Raw genomic sequence first — 23,990 nt, 5'->3', positions numbered from 1 at the left:
AGATAATAATTACTAAATTTAGTCTTATAGATATTTGAAGGCAACGAATTTAAATATCGTCTATTAAAAGTTCGCTTATCAAATTTACTCGACAGCCCTAATCAAAAAAATGGTTATGAATTTAATTCATATGCCTTTACTCGTACTCTAATAAAAAGATAAGCTCTATATTTATTTTATTTATTAGCTTATAATTTTAAATATAATAAATAAAATAAATCTTATAAATCTTATTTCTCTTAATATAAAAGAGAAAATTAAAAAAAAAATTAAAAATTAATTTTAATTTAAATAATATATTAATAATATTAACATAAATATCTTTAAGATAAATTATGAAATTCGATATATATCTATATTAATTAAGATTTAATTTAAATATCTAATAATAGAGATATTAAAAATATTAAAATCTTTAAACTTATTATTAATAATAATAATCTTCTATAAAAAATAAATATTAATTTAATTTTTTAAATTATTAATAAATTGTTATTAAGATAACTCTAAATAATATTAATAACTAATTTTATTTTTAATAATAATAATAAGCTCTATAACTTTAATATTAAATATACTTATAATTAAAATTAAAATAATAAAATAATCTTTTTATTTAATTTTAATAAATTTAATAAAATATTACGCTATAATATATTAATATATATCTTATTATTATATTTAAAAATCTTTAAACTCTTTAATTTTAGTAATATAAAGAAATAATTTATTAAACTTTATATTTAAATTAATTTCTTTTAATATAATTTTAATTTTAATATATTATTTAAAATGCGAAGAGATTAAGAACTTCTAAAAGAATTAAATTTAATAAATTATATAATAATATTAAAGAAATTCTCGCTATTAATTAATTTAAAAAGTAACTTATAAATTAAATTATTAAAAATTATAAAGTTATTAAAAAGATAAACAGATATATAATCGCATTTTTAACTTTTTAAATACTTTTTAAATTAATATTAAGCTTTATTTAATATTTAATTATATTAAAAAAATCTCACTTAAAAATATATTTATCTATATATACTTTATTATATAGTATATAAAACTATTTTTAAAAAATATTTAAAGATATAATAAATATATATAATTTATAATAACTTTTAAATTTATTTTAAATTATAAAAAATATTAATAAATAATTATATTTAAAATATTTAATATTATTTTAATTAGAAAAAGATATTAATATATAATTATATTTAAAATATTTAAAATTATCTTAGTTAATATAGTTAATTTTTTTTAAATATAATTAGATTTAAAGATAATTAGATAGATATAAAATTTATATTAAATAAAAATCTAAAAGCTCTTTATATTCTTTATCTTATGACTGCTATTACGCGTATAGCCTCTGTCTACTAGGCGTATAGCCTCTATCCAGTAGGCGTATAGCCTCTATCTACTAGGCGTACAGCCCCTCTAATCGAGTTAGCGGCCGCGCGAAAGCTAATAAAATCTAATTAAAAATGATAAAGAACCCGCATCTAGTCTCTTCGAGATTTTTATAAAGATACTTAATAGTAATAGAGTAAACCTCTTTATATCTCTCTCTATAGATTTATAATATCGAATAATTTCAATTTATTAATTAGTAAGATCTTTAAATAATTTTTCTATAACGATAGTTAATTAGCTAATTACTCTCTCTACTTACTATTAAAAATACGTCTATTATACTTAAACAAGTAAAGGCTTATAAATTAAATTTATAAAGTTAAATTTTTCTAAGTTAAATCGAATTTTAGCTCTAGCCCTAAGTTAAATCGAACTCTAATCGCTTACTATACGTTTTTAATCTACTTTTATTACTATAAAATTAATTTAATCTATATAATATATAGATATATATATATAAAGAGAGGCGCGCTAAGACTTAATTAGAAAGGTATATTAAGTATAAAGAATTAATCTATAATAATTACTTATAAAAAATAGAGAAAGACTATATTCTAATAGTAAGAAGTATCAAAATATCGAAAAGAAATAGAGATAATATATTAATTAGTAATATAAATTCTATAATATCTTTTATAATAATAAAATCTTTCGAATAATAAAATAGCTATAAATATCGAATAATTTTAATTTATTTAATTATATATCGTTCGATATTTCTTCTATAGAGATCTAATTAACTATAATAATAGATTCTTCTCTTATAACGTTATTATAGTAATATATTATATTAATATAATAGAGATAATAAATTAAGTTATAATAATATTCTTCGCTTATTAAATAATAATTTAATATAAAATTATAAAGAGTATATAATGTAAGATCTTAAAGAGTTAAGCCGTATTTTTAATAATAGTAGTTTTATTATTACTTAATTTCTTCGTAATATTCTTTATAGTATTCTTTATAGTATTCTTCGTATTTATCTATTATAGTTTCTTCTTTTATTTTTTAATATAATAGAGATAATAGACTAAGTTATAGTAATATTCTTCGCTTATTAAGTAATAATTTAATATAGAATTATAGAGAGTATATAACGTAGGATTTTAAAGAGCTAAGTCGTATTCTTAGTATTAGAGATCTTATTATTACTTAATTTCTTCATAATATTCTTTATATTTATCTATTATAATTTCTTTTCTTACTCTTTCTTTTATAAAGTATTAAATTAAATAACTAGCTAAATAATTAACTAAGTAAATAATTAATATAATATAAGATCTTAAAAAGCTAAGTCGTATTTTTAACGATAGTAATCTTATTATTACTTAGTTTCTTTGTAGTATTCTTTATATTTATCTATTATAATTTCTTCTTTTATTTTTTCTCTTATAGAGTATTAGATTAAATAGCTAGCTAAGTAATTAATTAAGTAAATAACTAATATAACGTAAGATCTTAAAGAGTTAAGCTATATTCTTAATAATAATAATCTTATTACTACTTAATTTCTTTATAATATTCTTTATATTTATCTATTATAGTTTCTTCTCTTACTTCTTCTCTTATAAAGTATTAGATTAAATAACTAGCTAAATAATTAATTAAATAAATAACTAAGTAATTAATTAATAATTTAATTAAGTAAATTATTAAGCTAATAGAATAGATAGTATTAATTAAGCGATTAAGAAATATAATTAAAATAGAGTAATAAAGAATAAATTAAGAAGAAAGACGCGTTTTAAAAAATAGTATCGCTAGATTAAAAGATATTATCGCTAGCTTAAGAGGAGTATATAGAGAAGAATAATAGCTATAAATCCGTTTAGACTCTTTTTAAGAATCTTCTAACGCGTTTATAAGTAGTAATAGATAGCTATTAAACTCGCTTACTACCTCGATTATTAGTAGTAATAAATTTGCTAAGAAGTAATCTAAGGGCGTTAATAGGGGCTTTAAAAGGCGAGTAAAAGGGGTATATATGCCTAAAGCATTTAGTAACGTTTCCGCGAGGGGTATTAAGAACGAATATATTTATATTAGTAAATTAATAGAATTATAAAAGAAATATAATTATATAAATAGATAGAAGAATTATTATTTAATCCCGAACGCGTTTAATATAATTATAATATTTAAATATTAATTTAATCTATTAATAGTAGATTAAACTTTATTATTTTTATAGCATTAAAAAGTATATACTAAGTTCTATAATTTATAAAATTATAAAGAAATAGTATTCGTAGAAAGCTAATTATTTTAGAGTATAAAATTTCTATATATAAATTTTTAATAAGAAAGCTTAAGAGGGCTAGCGAGCTAATTTAATTAGTCTAGCTAAAAGACGTAATAACTCTAAATTAATAATTAGCTATATATATAAATTCAAGATTTTCTAATTTAACTCTATCTTATTCTATTATATATATTAATATCTACTATCTATTAATTAGCTAATCTTTCTATATTTAAAATATATTAAATATAGTCTTATTATTCTATATAAGTAAAGGCTTATAGATTAAATTTATAAAGTTGAATTTTTCTAAGTTAAATCGAATTTTAGCTCTAGCTCTAAGTTAAATCGAACTTTAATCGCTTACGTTTTTAATCTACTTTTACTACTATAAAATTAATTTAATCTATATAATATATAGATATATATATACGAAGAGAGGCGCGCTAAGATCTAATTAGAAAGGTATAATAAGTATAAAAAATTAATCTATAATAATTACTTATAAAAAATAGAGAAAGACTATATTTTTATAGTAAGAAGTATTAAAATATTAGAAAGAAATAGAGATAACGTATTAATTAGTAGTATAAATTCTATAATATCTTCTATTATAATAAAATCTTTCGAATAATAAGATAGCTATAGATATCGAATAATTTTAATTTATTTAAATATATATCATTTGATATCTCTTCTATAAAGATTTAATTAACTATAATCGTCGTAGTAGATTCTCCTTTTATAATATTATTATAATAATATATTATATTAATATAGTAAGAATAATAAACTAAGTTATAGTAATATTCTTCGCTTACTAAATAATAATTTAATATAAGATCTTAAAGAGCTAAGCCGTGTTCTTAACGATAATAGTCTTATTATTACTTAATTTCTTCGCAGTATTCTTCGTAGTGTTCTCCGCAGTATTCTCCGCATTAATCTATTATAGTTTCTTCTCTTATTTCTTCTTTTATAGAGTATTAGACTAAGTAACTAGCTAAATAACTAACTAAGTAAATAACTAAGTAATTAACTAATAACGCTTACTAAATAATAATTTAATATAGAACTATAAAGAGTATATAACGTGGGATCTTAGAGAGCTAAGCCGTGTTCTTAACGATAGTAGCCTTATTATCGCTTAATTTCTTTATAGTATTCTCCGTATTAGTCTATTATAGTTTCTTCTCTTACTTCTTCTCTTATAAAGTATTAGACTAAATAACTAGCTAAGTAACTAGCTAAATAGATAACTAAATAACTAACTAACGACGCTTACTAAGTAATAATTTAATATAAAATCATAGAGAGTATATAATATAAAATCTTAAAGAGCTAAGCCGTATTCTTAACGATAATAGTCTTATTACCGCTTAGTTTCTTCGTAGTATTCTTTATAGTATTTTTTACATTTATCTATTATAATTTCTTCTCTTACTTCTCTTTTTATAAAGTATTAAACTAAATAACTAGCTAAATAATTAACTAAGTAAATAATTAAATAATTAACTAATAATCTAATTAAATAAATTATTAAATTATTAAAATAGATAGTATTAACTAAGCGACTAATCGAGTATCGCTAACTTAGAAGAAGTATATAAAGAAGAACGATAGCTATAAATCCATTCGGGCTCTTTTTAAAAGTCTTTTAATATATTTATAAGTAGTAATAGATAGCTATTAAGCTCGCTTACGATCTCGATTATCGTTAATAAAGAGTTTAAAAAACGAATAAAAGGGATATATATCTTAGATATTTAGCAATATTTAGACGAAGAGTATTAAAAACGAATTTATTTATAATTAATAAATTAGTAGAATTATAGAAAAAATATAATTATATAAATAGATAAAAGAATTATTAATTAATTTCGAACGCGTTTAATATAACTACGATATTTAAATATTAATTTAATTTATTAATAGTAAATTAAACTTTATTATTTTTATAGCGTTAGAAAGCGTATATTGAGCTCTATAATTTACGAAATTATAAAGAAATAGCATTTATAGAGAGCTAGTTATTTTAGAGTATAAAACTTTTATATATAAATTTTTGATAAGAGAGCTTAAGAGGGCTAATAGGTTAATTTAGTTAGTCTAGCTAAAAGACGTAATAATCTTAAATTAATAATTAACTATATATATAAATTTAAGATTTTCTAATTTAGCTCTATCTTATTCTATTATATATATTAATATAGATCTATATAGTATTATCTCGCTATTTTCATATAATACTATCTCGCTATTCTCGTATAATACTATCTCGCTATTCTCGTATAGTATTATCTCGCTATTCTTCTCTTATAGTCTATCTAGTCTATTTATCTCGCTATTCTTCTCGTATAATATCTAATTATCGAGGTAACTACTATAACGATTGTAAAATCTCTCGCTATAACGCTTATAGTATAGAGATAGAGATAGATATAGATATAGATATACGCTTTAATTCTTATCTATAGCCTTTAGTACTAAAGAACGCGTTTACTCTATTCTTCTTCTCTTATTATTTTATCTAACTCGTCGTAATTATTAGCTATTATATTAAGTAAGATATTTATTTAATTATTAAAAGATTAATTTAAAATTATTATTATTAAGCGAGAAATATAGATAGACGATAAGATAAGTATTAATTTTACTATTATATTCTATTATGAAAATATTCGACTCGAAGAGACTAGATATAAGTTTTTTATTATTTACGATTAATATTCGTTAGCTTTCGCGCGATCGCTAATTTAATTAGAGAGACTATACGTCTAGTAGATAGAGACTATATATTTACTAAGTAGAGACTATACGCGTAATAGTAGTCTATCTTATATAATAATTATATTCTTTATTAACTAAATATCTAATTATTAATTTATTAATTTATTAATTAAGTAATTAATAATATTAATATAATAATATTTTATTATAATTTATCTAATTTATCTAATTATATTTTAATTAAAGAATAAAAATACTTTTTTATATACTATTTCTTTTATAATTATATTATTTTTATTTATAAATTTAATATTTTATAGATAAAATGAATATTATTTAAAGCGCTTAATTAATTAATTAATTTAATAATTTTTTTAATAAACTTAATATTTAAACTCTTTATTTTAATTCTCTATTTTTTAATATAATAATTAAAAATAATAATAATAAGATTTTTATAAGAATTATAATTATTATATAATAAATATAATTTATAATTTAAAAATCTATAAAGTTTAAAAAGTATTATTAAGTTATTTTAAAGTAAATTAATTAAATATTATAATATTATAATAATATTATTAAACGATATAATATTATAATAAAGCTTTCTTTTATTTTCTAAATATTTAATTAATAAATTAGCTAGCTTATAAATAATATATTAAATAAATATTCTATAATCTAAATTTATAATCTATTAAAAGTAATAGATAAAATATTAAATAATTAGATTTAACTATAAAGAGTATTATAAATATATATATTACTAAATTCTAATAAATCTTTCTTATCTTAATAAACCTTCTAATTTAATTAAATAATATATTTTAATAAGATTTATAATCTATAGAAATATAAGATAAGATATTTAATTATTAATTATAAAGTTATTATAAAGAAAAGAGCGATTAGATATAAATACGCTAAGGCGTATTACGTAATCACGTTACGTAATCGTTAAGAGTTACGTAACTTAAATTTTAATATTTCTCGTATTTCGTAATCTTAATAATAAAACTTTAAATTTATTTATATAAATTATTAAATAAAAAATCTTTAATCTTATTTTTATATGAATAATATAAAAATAAAAATATATTTTAGATTTATAGTCTTATTTTAGCGTATATAAATTAAAAATCTATTTTAATTAATCTCGAGATTTCTATTAGAATTAGTATAGAGATATATTATATAAGTAAGATAGAATAGAATAATAAGGCTATCGAACTATATATGTAGAAAGAAGGCATAATATAGTAGAGGATACCTCCGCCAAGGCCCGCTAGCCATAGGGCTGAGTGGTGTGTCAAGGGTACGCTCGTAACACTACCCCCCTCTCTCAAATAGCCATGGCCTCCATGGCTGGTAGACCGGAGATACAGGCCCATTGCTTGCCTTATATCTCCAAACATCCATAGTCCGTGTAGGCCTTAGCTGGAGATGATTGAGATCCCGGAGATGTAGCCATATCTTGCCTGCGTATCGGCAAGATTCTCCAAGTTTTTCTCCCGGCCAGCCTACCTGCCATAGACCTTCGAAAGAACTAAATCATTCTATCGCATGCATATGTGTTGTGCTCGCTGAAAATCTATAAAAATAAAGAACTTTTAGTGTTAGTATGCTAGGCCAAATTAGTACTTTTCTCCGACGACGACAGTAACAGCAACAGTAATATCGCGTCTCGAAGATCTCGCTAGCGTATCGTCGATAGCACTTTACTATAGTATTAAGGAGCCCTTACTTCGACGAAGATCTATAAAGAATTAAATAAATAGTAATCGAAAACGAATTTACTATATAGTAGTCATCTAATTTCATTTTTATAATAAAGAAGAAATCGATAAGATAATGCAATTTGATTGGTCGAGGCCTTTTAAATCGAATCGAGTCGTAGACGCTAAAACTTTAAATTCAATATCAAGTGGATTTAATGTAAGCCTCTTTATGAAATATTATATAGTCGATATCGATCGAGGCTATTAACGACGATAGTAAGATTTATAGATAATATACTATAATTCGAAAGATCTTTAGATATATAATAATAAGGGGAGTCTACTTAATAGATTTAATATAAGACTATTAATAAGTAATAATCGTTTTCATCTCTATTTATATATTACTCTCATTTATATACTCTTAAATTCGATAAATTTAATATAGATAGCTATTACTACTATAGCTATTACTATTACTTTATTAAAATTCAGATCATATAACTCTTAGCGTCTTAACGATTATATAACTATATTATATAATACGTCTTAGCGCGCTTATATCAAGTCGCTCTTTTCTTTCATAAAACTCTTTAATTAATATAATTAAGTATTCTATCTTTATATTTTAATAGATTATAAGCTTAAATTATATCTAATAACTATTTTAATAATAATATAATCTACCGCTATAGCTATAATTATCTTTAGATATTTATATTTATTATAATAGAGATAACTATAACTATAAAAGACTTCATTAATCTTCTTAATATAAGAAATTTTTACTTTAAAATAATTATTCTAAATCTAAATAACTATAATTTACCTATAATTCGAAAACTAAGAACTATTGCTTAAGCGCTCTCACTTTTTACTCGAGATAATATAAAGTAAGTCGAGATATATTATATCTAGTTAAGACTATCGAAGTTACTATATAACTAATTAAATTATATTATTATTAAGATCTTTAGAATATTATTAGCTTCCCTATATAAAACACGCTAAATAAAGAAATAATACGCTCTTATTTATATATTATAAATATTAAAGAATTAGATAGCGAGCATCTAGACTTTATATCTATTTAATTATAAAATATTCGCAATAAAGACTAGAGATCAGCTACCTCAGCTATCGCTAAGAGAAGTATAATCTAAAAGAAAATAATTCTAGCTTCGACGCTAACTACGTAGTTTTCAACTATTACTAATAGAGATATATTAATTAAAAGAATAAAAACCTTAATCTCGAAAGTGAAAGAGGAAAGAAATCTTTATTATCGCAAAAAAGTCTTAATATAAATACTCGCTTTAAGGATAAAACACTCTAATAGTAAATAAATAATCTTATAATCAATCTTAATCTCGGTCTTAAACTTTAATCGAATTAATTTTAGAGAAGATAATTAGAGTTTTTAACTATTAAGATAATTAATATAATCTTAATAACATAATATTATATCTATATATAAGAAATAGATTCTTATTATTATAATATTCTTAAATTATCTTAATATCTCTAAAATTTATTAATTACTTAACTTCTCGATAAAATATTATTCGCTATTTCGAGTATTAATAGATAACGAACCTTCGCAAATAAAGATTTAAATTATATCGAGTTAATCTTAAGACTTAGCGAGACTTTTCTTATACGCTTAAATCTCTAATATACTATAAAGAATATTCTAATAATAAGAGTAAGTATATATTAAGCTTTCTTATCAATTTCAATTTAATATTAAAATAATTAATCTCTAAATCTCTATTAAAGTTAATCTTTAATAAAGATCTCTTTAATCTTTAAGCGCGCTCGATTTCGCTAATATTATCTACTCTAATTACTTCTCTAAGCCCTACTAATATATAGACTCTATTTTTAAATTTAAACTTTAATAGAGCGAGCTTATTTAACTTATTTAACTTATTCTCTAATAAAAAAAGCTTATTAAGCCTCTAAATACTATATCTTTTAAGAAATCTAAAATCTTAATTTTTCTAAGCCGTCTTAATAATATTGATAAGCTTAAAAACATCTTTAACTATTAAATCTAGAAGTAATAATTTAAAAATAAATTAAAGCTATTTAGACTATAGCGCTATATCGAAAAAGATTATATAAAGTTAATTATTAATATTATTATTATCGAAGTCTAAATTAATAGCTAGCTATAGATATAAGATTAAATCTATATTATATTAAAATTACGCTATAAAAAAAACTTATATTCTAAAATTAAGAATAAAATTAATGCTAAAGAAGTCTAAAAGACTTTAAATAAGTTTAAATCTCGAGACTTAAGTATTCTTAATTTCATATTTAAAAAGATAAATAACGTTACTCTTATAAATTATAATAATAACTCTTAATTCTATATTAATAGATTTATAGAGATTTTAGATAAGTTCGATAACTTATTCTTAAAGCTAAAGTTTGATAAAAATTAAAAAATTTATCGCTTTTACTTAGACTTAGATTTTTTATATAATTTATATTATAAATAGTATAATTAAAATCACGATATCTTTAAAAATGATAATATTATAAAGTTTAATCTAAATTATATAATTACTCGATTTATTAATATTATAATTAATTTTACTAACTTAATTAGTATTAAAGCCTATATATTAATTACGCTAGTTAATAAATTCTTTATATATAATTTATAAAGCGTTATTATATTAATTATCGTCGATAAAGCTATTAAGTATAAAATTTAATAAGAGATCTATATTAATAACTCTCGTATTTATATTTAAACTTATAAATACTATAATTATTATAAGAAAAACTAATATAACGATATTAAATATATTACTTTATATTTTAAATTTAAAAAATAGAATAGTAATAGTAGTAGAGAAGATTATAATAGTTATAGCGATAAAGATAGCGATAAAGATAATAATAATAATAATTTCTCTAACTTAAATAATAAAGATAAAAATAAAAATACTTAAATTAATAAGTTTATTATTAATCGCTAATCTAATAATATTAAGATTATTATAATATATATCTAACTAGCGATAATATATAGTTTTATAATATATATTAACTCTAATCTAGAGAATATTATATATCTTATCGCTAATTCTTAATTCTTATAAAATTAAATCTATTATTTCTCTATTAAAAAGGATCTAAAGACTATAACTTAAACTTCTTCGATATTTATAACCGCTATATTATTATATCTATAATTTATTAATAATACTTATACTTAGTATATTACTTATAACTTTTTAATCTTTTAAATCTTTATCTTATTTAAATTATATTATCTAATTAATAAAGTTAATAGCTTAACTATAGCTATTAACTTTAAATATATTAAATTTAAATATAAAGATTTTAAAGATAAATAAATTCTATATATAAAAGATATCTAATATATCTTTAATAATAACTTTAATCTAATTTTTTAAGAGTAATTTAAAGATTAAAATTATTCTCTTTAGTTTATATCTAAAAATATTAGAGTAGAAGAGTATAATATTATTTTTAGATATTAATATAATTATCTTTATACGCTAAATATATAAGTAGAGACCTCTATATACTTAATAGTTATTAATAAAAATATCTCTATCTATAATAAGTTTATTATATCTATATCTATATCTAAATCTAAATTCTTATCCTTATTCGCTAATACTTTAGATTCTTAAATTAATAAGAAAATCTTATATATATAGCACGCTTATTATAATTACTTAAGATTTTAAAATCTTAAGAAATTAACTAAAATATATATTAGAATAAATTTATCTATTTTACTCTCTAGAGATATATATAAATTATATAGTATTATTAATATAAAAGTTAAATTATATAAGCGTTATATAACGCTAGATCGCTAAAAAAATAACTTAATTTATAATAATCTTTAAAAAACTTTCTCTATTTTTTATAATAATTATAAATAAATAATAATCTTTTTAGATAATAAAATACTTTATTTCGCTATATTCTTACTTTCTAATAAGAATAATTCTATAATTCTTATAACGTTTAAATCTTTTCTAAATTAAGTTAAGTATAAAAACTATATTTATATTAGATTTTATAATAATTATAATTTCGAGTATAATAACTATAATATATATATCTTTCGATTTATTAAAGAAATTATCTAGAAAAATATTATATCTAATAATTTTTAAATAAATAATAAATTTAAATATCTTAGCTAAATAATATAATATAAGATTAGCGCTATATTTAAAGAGAGTAGACTATTATAAAAGTATTAATTAAAATTCGCGTAAGCTTCTAATTATCTATATAATTTATAATTAATATTAGAAAAAAACGTTATCTCTTATAAAGCCTCTATAAACTATTTATCTAATATTTTATATTTTCAAATTATTAAATAAATTAATTTCTATTAAATATATCTATTAAATATTGACTAGATTAAATATAAGAATTATATTTATAAAGAGCGCTTAATTAACTATAAAGCTAATCGATTTTATTATATACTAATATTAAATAATAAAATTTAAATCTATTTAAATATAATTTAGATTAATAATATTTCTTTTAAATCTATCTTATTTAAATTTAACTTCGCTAAAAAAAGAAAGATTAATAATTAAAATCTATCTAAGAATAGAAATAAGCGTTATATAAATACGCTAGAAAAGACTATACGCGAGTTACTAATCGCTTTTTCAATATTAGTTTTAGAGAAAAGAGTCTTAAAAAGAATAAGGTGGGAAATATTTATCGAAGTGATAATTATCTTAGCTAAAGTCGTTAGAAGAGAATTCATTATTATTATATAAATCCCTATTAGAAAAGCATCTCTATAAGTACCTCCGCTATAGATATTATTATAAATATTATCATAAATACCTTTAAAGGGGATAAAGTTAGAATTACTTGAAACTCTAAGCGAAAATACGCTTATGAAATTTATCTTAATAGTCTTAGCGTCTTTAGTATAAGCCTTAATAAAGTCTATAACTAGATCTAAAATTAATTAATAATCTCTCTTAAAGTAACTTAAGTAACACGAAGTCTTTAAAACTTATTATAATCTTTCGCTAGATTTACTTACTCTTTTAATTAAAGCTAACACTTTTAAGCTATTTAAATCTTAAATTTATTAAGAAATAATAGTGAATAGATATTAGAAAATAAAATAAAAACTTACTATATAGAAAGAAGTTAATTTCTTTATAGCTAATAATACTTAAATCTTAATAAATCTATTCTTAAATATATATATTCTAAATAATAAATAGATTTATAAACTTAAGCGAGGTCTTATAGAGGAGATTATATAATATAAAGTTTAATAGATAATTTATAATTTTAAATAGCGTAAAGATATAGACTTTAATAAGACTTTCGTTTTTATAATTAAGTCTATAAATTATAAAATAATCTTTACTTTAGCGATAACCCTCGATTAAAAATTAAAATAAATAAATATTAAAATTGCTTTTCTTTATAATAATATAAAGAAAATTATCTATATAATATAATCTATAAGCTTTAAGATTAGTAATAAGTATAAGATATATAAACTAAAGAAGGCGCTATATGATTTAAAGTAATCCCTAAGAATCTAATATAATATTCTCTTTATATATTTAAAGAAATTAAACTTTAAGCCTATTACGATTAATTTCTTAATCTTTACTAATAATATTATAATTATTATAATCTATATAAATAATATTTTCTTAATTAATCTTGATAAAATAGAAATTTAGAGTATTAAAGATAAGCTTAATAATTACTTCGAAATAACTAATTTAAAATTATATATTTATTATCTAGATATAACTATTATTAGAAATTATATTAATTATATTATTTAACTTAGCTAGATAAAGTATATTAAAAAGTTTCTTACTAAATATAATATATAAAAATCTAAAGATATATCTACTCTTATAAGTATCGAAAGATATTAGATATTTAAAGAGGACTTTTAAATCTTCGAAGTCTCTTATATTAAGTATTAATTAATAATAAGATTATTAATATATATAATACTCGATATAAGATTAGATATTATATTCGCGATCTTAATAGTATTTTAATATAATTTAAATCTTAATAAAGTCTATTAAAAAGCGGTTAAGCGAATCTTTCGCTATTTTAGATAAATTATCAACTATTAACTTATCTTTAGAGGAGATTTAAAACCTTTAAGTAATTATATTAATATCGATTAAGCCGATAATTAAGATATTTATTATATTATATCTAGATATATATTTAATATCGATAGCGAGACTATTAGTTAATTATCGAAGTAATAATTTATTATAATACTCTTAACTTATAAGATTGAATATATTAGTTAAATATAAATTACTAAGAAAGTAATTTAGCTACGTAATCTATTAGATTAACTTAATCTTAATAATAAATAAGCGTAAGTGATAATTATCTTTTATAATAATTAAGACGCTATAGTACTAGCTAAAAACTTCTAATTTTATATCTATATTAAATATATTAATATTTAGTATTACTATATATAGAAATAAGTTATTACTAGAAATATCGCTTTAGATTATATCTCTATCGATTAATAGATAATTAATGATTTTATTAAGACTCTCTATAAGAATAAGTTTAAAAGTTTTTATCGATTTATTAAACTAAAATATCGTTTATAATTATAATCTAATAATCTTAATATAAAGAAGTTATCTACTTTAAAAAAACTATTTCATTAATCTCTATATTATAAATAATCGCCTTAAACCGCTCGCCGAGCCGCTATATTAAACTTAATACTATATAAACTCGCTATTTTATATTAAAATAGCTATTTCTTCAGCACTATTATCGCTATCGTTATTAAAACTTTCAGAGCTCTTTTAAAGAGCCTATATCTATTTATTATTAATATCTTAAATATTAAATCTTTAAATTACCGCTATTATAGTTACTATTATTAAGAACTAATTATCTAAAATAGCTCTTATAGAGGCTTTATAGCCGGCGATATATAGCTAGAAGAATTTCTTTTAATTATTTTATTTAGTTACCCTCATATATATCCTTCGATCTCGAATTAATCGATTTTTAATATATACTAGATAATCTAGAAATAAAATTTTCGAAAAACCGCTTTTTAATAAAAAGTGAAATTTAAATTATATTTAAATAGGGGCCATAGTTTAATATAGTCGTTTTTAGATTTCAACTTTTTACTTTATCTACTCTATTTTAAACGTCGCAAACTTTAAATCTCGCGTTTTTTAATTTTATTCGTATAGAGAGATAGAGATATAGAGAATATAATTTTACATTAGCTACCCGACACTAACTTTACCTTACTTACTTAATTTTAACACCGTTAGCATTAAACTTCATAACTATTAAATTTCACTTATAAAAGAATATATACGAAGAAAAGTATTAAAATTTAGATCACGTAACTCTTAGCGTCTTAGCGGTTATATGACTACGTCACGTGACACACCTTAGCGCGCCTATATTAAGTCGCTCTTTCCTTTTATAGAACTCTTTAGTTAATATAACTAAGTATTCTATCTTTATATTTTAATATACTTATTTAAATAGTCTATTACTATAGTCTATTATAATAATTAATACTATAATATTATAGTCGCCATCTATAGACCTAGCATAGTAGATATTATCTCGAATCAGCTATGTTTAAAGATACGAAGAGAGATAGAAGTTCTATTAAGAAAAAGGCTATTGTATCTCTTATACTAGGCCTATTAATGTTATTAAATCTCGCTCCACCATAGCAATAACGGCGAGATCGATAAGAAGCTACTTCGCCACAGTGGCGAGCTCTATCGACTTCATTAAAGACTTTATTAGAGGCTTTATCGTAGTAAAATAAAAAATATAAAAGAGATAAAAGAGGTGAAAGAGGTAGAAGAGGTAGAAAAGATAGAAAAGATAAAAGCGGTGAAAGAGATAAAAGAGGTAAGAAGATAATAGAAGAGGAGGTAGTAGAAGAAGAGATAAAAGAGGTAGAAGAAGAGATAATAACGGTTTTTTTAAGATATAATAGACCGATAAAGCTTAAAAAACGATGATTTAGATTCTCCGATCTTAAGTCTAGATAGAAATAAAAGATTATTATTATTATACTAGTTTGCTATATAAATTTAATAAAAGATAGATATTTTAATATTACGTCGAATTTATCGATTTTAAGAGCGTGTAAATAGAGGTAATATATAAATAAGAGTGAAAACGATTATAAGCTTAAGAAATCGATTTTCGAATATGAGAAAATAAGGCTATTCTGAAAATATCGAATAGTTTTAATTCGTTTAAAAATACGATATTCGAGGATTTGTCGATGTTTATACTAATTTCAATTATATTTAAACTACTATATTCTTAATTATATTCGTCTATTACGTTTTTATAATTATATCGTTTATAGATCTAATATATTTATATAGTCTATATTTTATATAACTATATCTATCGTCTATATTTCTCTAAATTAAAGTAAGAAATAATAGTATATTTATTACGTAGTCTACTTATATTCTCGAGTTTCGTCTTAATATACTATTTAGTAAATACCTTTACTTTCTTATTTATTAGTCGTTCTATATATATAAAATTATAATATTTTAATATATAAGATATTTCTTAAGGTCTAATAATGTTTACTTTCTTTTATATATAATATATTCGTTCTAAAGATAAAGATTTACTCTATCTTTTAAGTCGATTATAAGATTTAATTAAATAATATTAATCTAATATTCTTTATTACTATACTTCTATATATACGCGATATATTTTATAAACTCTATATAATACTCGAAAAATAATTAATTATTATATCTTCTAAAGATTAAATAGTTATAAATATTTCTTTATCGAATAATATCTAATAAAGTCTTATAAAGATTACTTAGTTAATCTAGAAGGTCGTCGACTAAGAGATAAGAATTCTTTATAGTTATTTAATATCTAGATATCGTATACTCGATAGTCTTTTCTTTAAAACGCGATATAACGTAGTTTATCTAAAAACCGTCGATAGAAAAGTAGTTTTTATTAAGGTTAAGTTTATCTATAATTCTTATTTTTTAATTCTTAAATTTAAATCTATTAATACTATTAAAGATAGATAAATTTAATAGTCTTAAACTAAGTAGCTATCTAACTATCTACTATAGCAAGATTAGTCGATATCGATGTTAATATACTCTTAGTACTTCGAAATCTCGTAATATTAATAAAGATGGGGATAAGAGTGAGAAGATAGAGATATTAGCCGAGTTTTAGGCCTATATCTCTTTTTATTATTCTAATATCTTCTGCGAAGAAGAAGAGGCTAGAATATTAGGCGAAATTTAATCTTATATCTCGAGGTCTTAAGTCTAATTCTTCTTTAACTAACTCGATATTCTATAATATTACTAATAAAGATTCTTAGTAGATAGAGATCGCTATACACGTAATATACGAAGTCGTAGCGAATTTGAAGGCGAATATCTTATATATAGATTTTCGTATATGAGATAGTATATAGAATAAGGCTAGTTACTATATATAGAAGATCTTAATCTAGAGAAAAAGAAAGCGTTCTTATAACGACGATGTAAAGAGCGATATCTTAGTGTTAATATAGATAGATTTAAAGAATTCATAATGTGTTGAATATAGATAAGAAGGGAGTGGAGAAGATAGGCGTGAAAATGGCGATTTTGACTGGGCTTCCTCGATAGTATTATCTCTTTACGAGGGTCTGACATACTTGTTTCTTAACGAATCAGATCGCCGTATAGATTTTAAATACTTTAAATATAACTCTATCGAATAATATTAGTCCGCTTAGAGGGTTAATTAAGATTTAAGTAAGTTATAGTAATTTCAATATTTGTAATACGAAGCGGAGAAGAATTTCTTGTATTCGATGTAGGGAACTCGTTTTTTGATGAATTAGGCTACCGTTAATAATGTAGGTCGTTCGATATATTTTCTTTTAAATGATATAGGTGATTTGTGAGTGATAGGGCTTCTGTATAGTAGAAATATCTAGCGTTTTCTTTATTAGGCTCGGTCGCTTACTTCGAGCAGAAAGTAAAAAATACCCGTTAGTTCTCTTCGTCGGGGGGTGTATAAAGGAGTTTTATTATAATGTTAGAACTAGCATAGAGATATATTATATAAGTAAGATAGAATAGAATAATAAGACTATCGAACTATATATATAGAAAGAAGATATAATATAATAGAGAATATCTCCGCTAAGGCTCGCTAGCTATAGGGCTAAGTAGTATATTAAGAATAATAATTTCTTTTTTAGATATCTACTTCTAGAACTTTATCTTAAAATATCTTATTTATAATATTCTTATTAAAATAGAGCTATTCTACTCGAAATATTAATATTAAAATAGAATTATTATATTTAAAATAGAATATTTTATTTAAAAATATTTAATTTCGAGATCTATTTTCGATATAACTTTTATTTAAATAATTCTCTAAAATATTAAATTTTAATTTTATAATAGAGAATCTAAGTATTTTTAATCTCTCGATTTTTAATAAATTAAATAAATTATTCTTAATTATAATTAATATCGCTTCGAGATAATTATAAATATATACTTTAAATTATAATTAATCTAAAAGAAAGTATAAATACTATTATTAGTAACTTAGTTAAAAAAAATTAATCTCGAGAATATCTACGCTTAACAGCTAGACACCCCTATTTAAATCTAAATATCTACTCATAGAGCCCTCGAAGGGGCCCCGTAGAGCCTTTATAGGGCCCCCGTAGATGTTGCTGCTAACATGTATATAATTAATATAGCTTTTTATCTTAACTAGATAGCTTGAGGTCAAAAGCTTAATGTGTAGATCGTGCGCGGGAGGCTGTATTAGTATGGACGGGGGACTGTCGGAGGGGGACTGTCCGAAGATAAGTTGGGCACTGACAACGGGGTGAACTGCTTATGGAGCCGAGGAGCAATAGCAGGAAGCAGGCTGTGGCAATTAGATACAACCGCTCCATCTCGAGCCGAGCAGAGAATGCGTACTGCATTACCTCGAATGTCCCTAAACCCTGTCTTCAAGCACTATTCCGTGGTTCACATAAGCGCCGCGCTGAAGAGCAAAACAGTTGCCCTACAATTCACGCTTGCGATTTCCTCTGCTATCACTCCGAGTCATTTTCTTCAGCCTGGACTCTTAATTCATATGCTATGTCGAAACATTCAGCAAGCAATGCATTCACACTGCCTTGCCCTTCGGGTATGTCTGAACCCACTAAGAATTTGCCATCAACGCGCATATTGTCGATCGAATTCAACTACGTGAATTAGCTGCAAAATCAATTTCAAGGTTTCCAACTTGTAGATTCAGAGTTAACCATACCTTCATGCTGTATGGATAAAGCTCCCTTGCCGAAGAAACGCCACCAGATCGCTTGACCTCCACCAAGCATCGACGAAGTGTCTGCAATTGATTGAAAACAGGCAGAAGCGCCTCGGAGACTGGTTCCGAGGAAATTATGAGACTGTAGATGTACGCATAACTACGACGAAGAAGATAGAGCAGCGTCTGTAGGTGTTAGAACTAAAGGTGTTCGGGTTATAGAAAGCTCAATCGTACCCTTTGTGCATGGAGGTCAGCTTTGTACCCAGTCAAGTCTTCGAAATTCCCATTGATCCGAGATTCGTCGACCCTGTCTAATTGACGCTGGTAGTTATAGAGGTCAGTCTCTCGTAAAGACCAGGCTTGTGTCAGAGACAGTCTTTCAAGCTGGTTGCGGATATCGTATAATTTGTCATATGTCATTTTGAATCGCTCATCTATTTTGCCCTTCCTGACGTGGAAGTTAGATCTGGATGTTTCGTTCGGTTGCTCAGGAGACGCGCGTACCTGGTGAGCACGATGCCTGACCAAAGAAAGCAACGATCCAGAAGCTCGACTACGATAGCCTGGCCGGCTGGCGCAGTACTATCTTCGGCGAGGAACTTGCCATCGACCATAGTACCTCGAATCTCTTTCAGTTGTTCTCGGAAACCCTCAACTTCTGCTGCTGGGAACTAAACTGACGGTCAACTAGTTCCAATCAATAAATATCTAGGGGGAAGAACCAAACCTTTTGGCGAGTGTTGGCCGCGGAGATCGAGCGTAAAATAGAGACCAATCTTTCGTGAACAGGTGTGAGTGCAGGCGACAGATCAGCCAAGGAAGCTTGCAAATCAGCCAGGATGTTTCGACAGGTGTTGAGACGGTTGTCAAGCAAAGTCAGAAGGTGCGGCGAATAAGTTTCTTTGCCTCGCTGCAAAGTATCTTGCATTTTGTTTAAAGTATGACTGGCAGAGTCGAGATCCTTAGCAGAAAAGAATGCAGCTTCTTTGAGATGATCCAGAAGACGCTATTTGAAGTAAGCGCAAGAACAGGAGGTTCTGTCCCGTGAAGGCAAACCCTAATGGTCGATGTCATGGAGTATCTGGGATTGGTGGTAGGGGTCAGTTTTCGATAATTCGAATCGGATGTGGGCAAGCTTACACGGCCGGAGCCTCATTGTTGCGTCCTACGGTCAAAAAAAAGAGAGATATTAATTGAAAGCAATCCTCTAATACGTTGTCGACTGTTCGTACAAATTGTGAGCCCGGCATTCCGAGTTGCTAGACGGCGTCTACCAAGAGTAAGAACAGACCTCTGTTTTGTTCCAGAGGCTTGCCGTGCTCCTCACGTACAGTATTGAGCGCATGGACCTGCTCAATCACTTGGTCGTAGAGAGAAATGACATCGTAAGACTTGATGTACGTCGACTTGTCTTGCTTCAGCAACGATAGCTCATCTCGAAGGTGGAGCACACGATCAAGTATGGGTTGTTCTTTCGGGTCGAGAGGAGCGTGAACTGCGGGGGAGTCTGTCATGTTGGAGTAAGTCTATTCGTCATGGAGCGTTGCTGCTGCAAGACGTGATTGAAAATGGAGTACGTCAGAACTGAGGAGGATGAGGTACATTTCAGATATTCGCAACACATTCAAGGAAGTAAAAGTGACCCAAGCGTAGTGGGAGGAGCCCCTCATACTTAGGGCCAACAGCAGAGCGCCAAGGCGCTAAGATAACACCGATACGTAAGCGAAGACGACTCACACTGAAATCTATTAGGTGACTGGCTAACTCTTTTACTACATACCTCGAAAATCAATCGCCCACATCCATCCACGAATACACATCTCGCAATGTCTCACTCGGAGCTTGCAGCCTCATATGCCGCTCTCATTCTCGCCGATGACGACCTTGACATTACTGTAGGGGCCGACAGCTGTTGCGGTGTTGGAAGACGCTGACTCAACTTAAGGCCGACAAACTCTATACTCTTATCAAAGCCGCCAGTGTCGAGGATGTCGAACCGATATGGACCACCCTCTTTGCAAAGGTGCACATACTCCATTCGGACGTTGGGCATATCATGCAGTGAAGATAAGGACTGACACGTGGTACAGGCACTCGAGGGAAAGAACGTCAAAGATATGCTGCTGAACGTTGGATCCGGGGGAGGAGCTGCCGCCGCGCCTGCTGGTGCTGCAAGCGGTGGAGGAGCTGCACCGGATGCGCCTGCAGAGGAAGAGAAGAAGGCAGAGAAAGAAGAGGAGAAGGAGGAATCGGACGAGGATATGGGGTTTGGCCTGTTCGACTGAGCCACGTTCTCCTTTCGGGCTTTCTTTTTCGGGGGATCATGTCCTTGCCGAGCCATGATCCAATGATGCATAGGTAGCGTAGTCAATGATCATGTGATCAGGATTTCTCGTAATCAAGATGGAAGTGAGTGCACGATCCATACGAGCGCTGCCAGAAAAAAATTGCGTGGATTATTAACCCTTGCATGTTGACGATACAAACATGGTCGATTAATTTTCTTGGTCTTTCACCGATGAGTGCACCTTTCCTGGCAGCCTTCCTGTCCTATCATGTCTACAAATTCCTGTCGTCTTTAAAAACTTCGACCTTGACACTTTCTGTAAAGCTCATCTGTTCGGAGAATGGTATCCTGTGGGTATCTACTCTAATTTTGCCTCGCATCAAACAAATAGTTTGTCAAGTTCGCATACAACTGTTCAATGCAGTCATTAGAGGAGTATCAACCGATCAGTTGACTAGTAATCATCTCCTCGACTTATGACCTCCTTGACTGTAGGTCGCATTAGTATGGTCTGAAACAAGTTAGGAACCATTCCAAACAGCAAACCCCATTGAAGCGGCTCACATGTTCGAACTGAGCGGTATATGACCCTTTGATATCGCATAGAGGTGGATATGCTTCCACAATACCGCTCGATACGAGATTGTTCAACTGACATAAATTAGCATTCTTCAGCCGCTTAGCGGGACCATCAGGACAATTACTCCGAGCAAATACTTGTCATGGCCAAGGCGATCAAGATACCTCCGGCAGAAGGGCAGTGTCCCAAAGTTCTTCGTTATTGTATTTAGCAGACTCCGAGCGGACGAGACTCGAAGAGCAACGTTTGGCGCGTCGGCTCTTTTGGCGTAATGCGACGTTTCCATCTGCGTCAAGTGAGTCTTGAGGCAATGGCTTCGGATGAGCACCTTACATCGTCTCGTACATAGCCCTTCCCCGTGCTTCCAAAAGTCTCAACAGCAAAGATCTCGCCTTCTTCCATCTTCGTCTGATCGTTGCTTTTCACAATCGGTACGCTTTTGCCCCCATGAATGCTGTACTGAACGATGTCGTGACCGTTAAGATTTCGGATACTCTTGACCGGTAACGACTGACCCTTGATTTCAACCTCGTAACTCTCCATCGCCTCTTGGATCGCGGCGCCGATATCGCCAACGCGAACATCAATACCCGCTTCCTTGAAAAAGTCAACGCCAGTCCTTTCGATTGACGCCTGATTAATTAACTCACTCTGATGCCTGTGTTTGTGGCATCTTTGACAGCCGCCAGCAGGTTGTCGTAGACCGGGTTGAACGTCATGGTAAATGCACTGTCCACAATCCTGCCGTTAATGTGGGCTCCGAAATCTACTTTCATCACGTCGTCTTGTTGTAGAATGGTCTTATTGCCCGCGTTTGGAGTGTAGTGGGCTGCACAATGGTTGATGCTCAGGCCAGTGGGGAAACCCATTCCACCCTTAATATTGTCCCCTTCTTCCAAGCCCTGATGTCCAGTCAATGCTCGGACACTATCCTCAATTCCTTCAGCAATTTCGGTCAGGCTCTGGCCAGGCTTGATATTCTTTTGTGCCCATTGTCGGACTTGTCGATGAACCTCCGCTCCTTGCCGGTATTCGTTCAGAAAGTCATTATTCATTTGGTCCAGATGTCTTTTCTCTTCGTTGGTTGTCCGATAGCTGTTTTCATTTCGATATTCGGCAATTTCTCCTTTGGGATACTGGCCGTTTGGAAACAAATTCCCGACAGGGACTCTTGGAGGCATAGTCTGCGTTTTGCTACCACTGGCCGCTCCCTTTTTCTTCTTAGGCTTCCTCTTTTTCTTCTTCTTTGCAGCTGCGCCCTCTTAGCCACTTGTCTCAACAGAATCCTGGAGTAAGTTTACCTCCGAGAGCTCCTGCCTCGACGTTCCTACCATCCTCATCTCTGTCTTCGTCCGAGTCGTCATTCTCAGCTTTTGCAGAGGCCGGACTGATGTGACCGTTCGAAATACTGTCTTTTGTTTCAGATTGGTTTACTAGATATATATGAGCTAAAGCGCCAACAAGTTTTTGATACGCATGTGCTTTCACGGTTGATATTATGGATCCCATCTGCTATTTGTGCGGCCATCTTGAGTAGTATTAGGCGCGATAAGGCGTCGTCGTCGTCATATCTCTGATTCGGAAAGAGCTTTGAATGTGGGGGCGGCTGAGCAC

General features: G+C 26.4%; 3 protein-coding genes across 3 annotated transcripts; 1 reads left to right on the top strand and 2 right to left on the bottom strand.

Annotated features, from left to right (window-relative positions):
* Positions 1-19,288: 19,288 nt before the first annotated feature.
* Positions 19,289-21,023, bottom strand: HO133_010647 (uncharacterized protein; the record flags this gene model as incomplete). Its single annotated transcript, XM_037301499.1, has 8 exons — positions 19,289-19,441; positions 19,507-19,692; positions 19,744-19,957; positions 20,014-20,180; positions 20,237-20,515; positions 20,566-20,590; positions 20,650-20,731; positions 20,801-21,023. The coding sequence occupies 8 exons, from the start codon at positions 21,021-21,023 to the stop codon at positions 19,289-19,291; spliced, it is 1,329 nt and encodes a 442-aa protein (XP_037153133.1).
* A 312-nt stretch (positions 21,024-21,335) lies between these two features.
* On the top strand, positions 21,336-21,794 carry HO133_010646 (uncharacterized protein; the record flags this gene model as incomplete). The annotated part of the gene is made up of 3 exons (XM_037301498.1): positions 21,336-21,404; positions 21,455-21,532; positions 21,600-21,794. 3 exons carry the CDS (start codon positions 21,336-21,338, stop codon positions 21,792-21,794), a joined length of 342 nt encoding a protein of 113 aa, XP_037153132.1.
* Positions 21,795-22,250: 456 nt separating this feature from the next.
* HO133_010645 (uncharacterized protein) lies at positions 22,251-23,904 on the bottom strand (the record flags this gene model as incomplete). The annotated part of the gene is made up of 7 exons (XM_037301497.1): positions 22,251-22,307; positions 22,361-22,447; positions 22,501-22,662; positions 22,710-22,973; positions 23,027-23,628; positions 23,678-23,809; positions 23,865-23,904. The coding sequence occupies 7 exons, from the start codon at positions 23,902-23,904 to the stop codon at positions 22,251-22,253; spliced, it is 1,344 nt and encodes a 447-aa protein (XP_037153131.1).
* Positions 23,905-23,990: the final 86 nt, after the last annotated feature.

Source organism: Letharia lupina (assembly GCF_014066315.1).
Source record: "Letharia lupina isolate WasteWater1 chromosome Unknown contig_9, whole genome shotgun sequence".
Classification (NCBI taxonomy): domain Eukaryota; kingdom Fungi; phylum Ascomycota; class Lecanoromycetes; order Lecanorales; family Parmeliaceae; genus Letharia; species Letharia lupina.
Note: the sequence above shows the minus strand (reverse complement) of the source record. Positions and strands in the feature narration are given on the sequence as shown.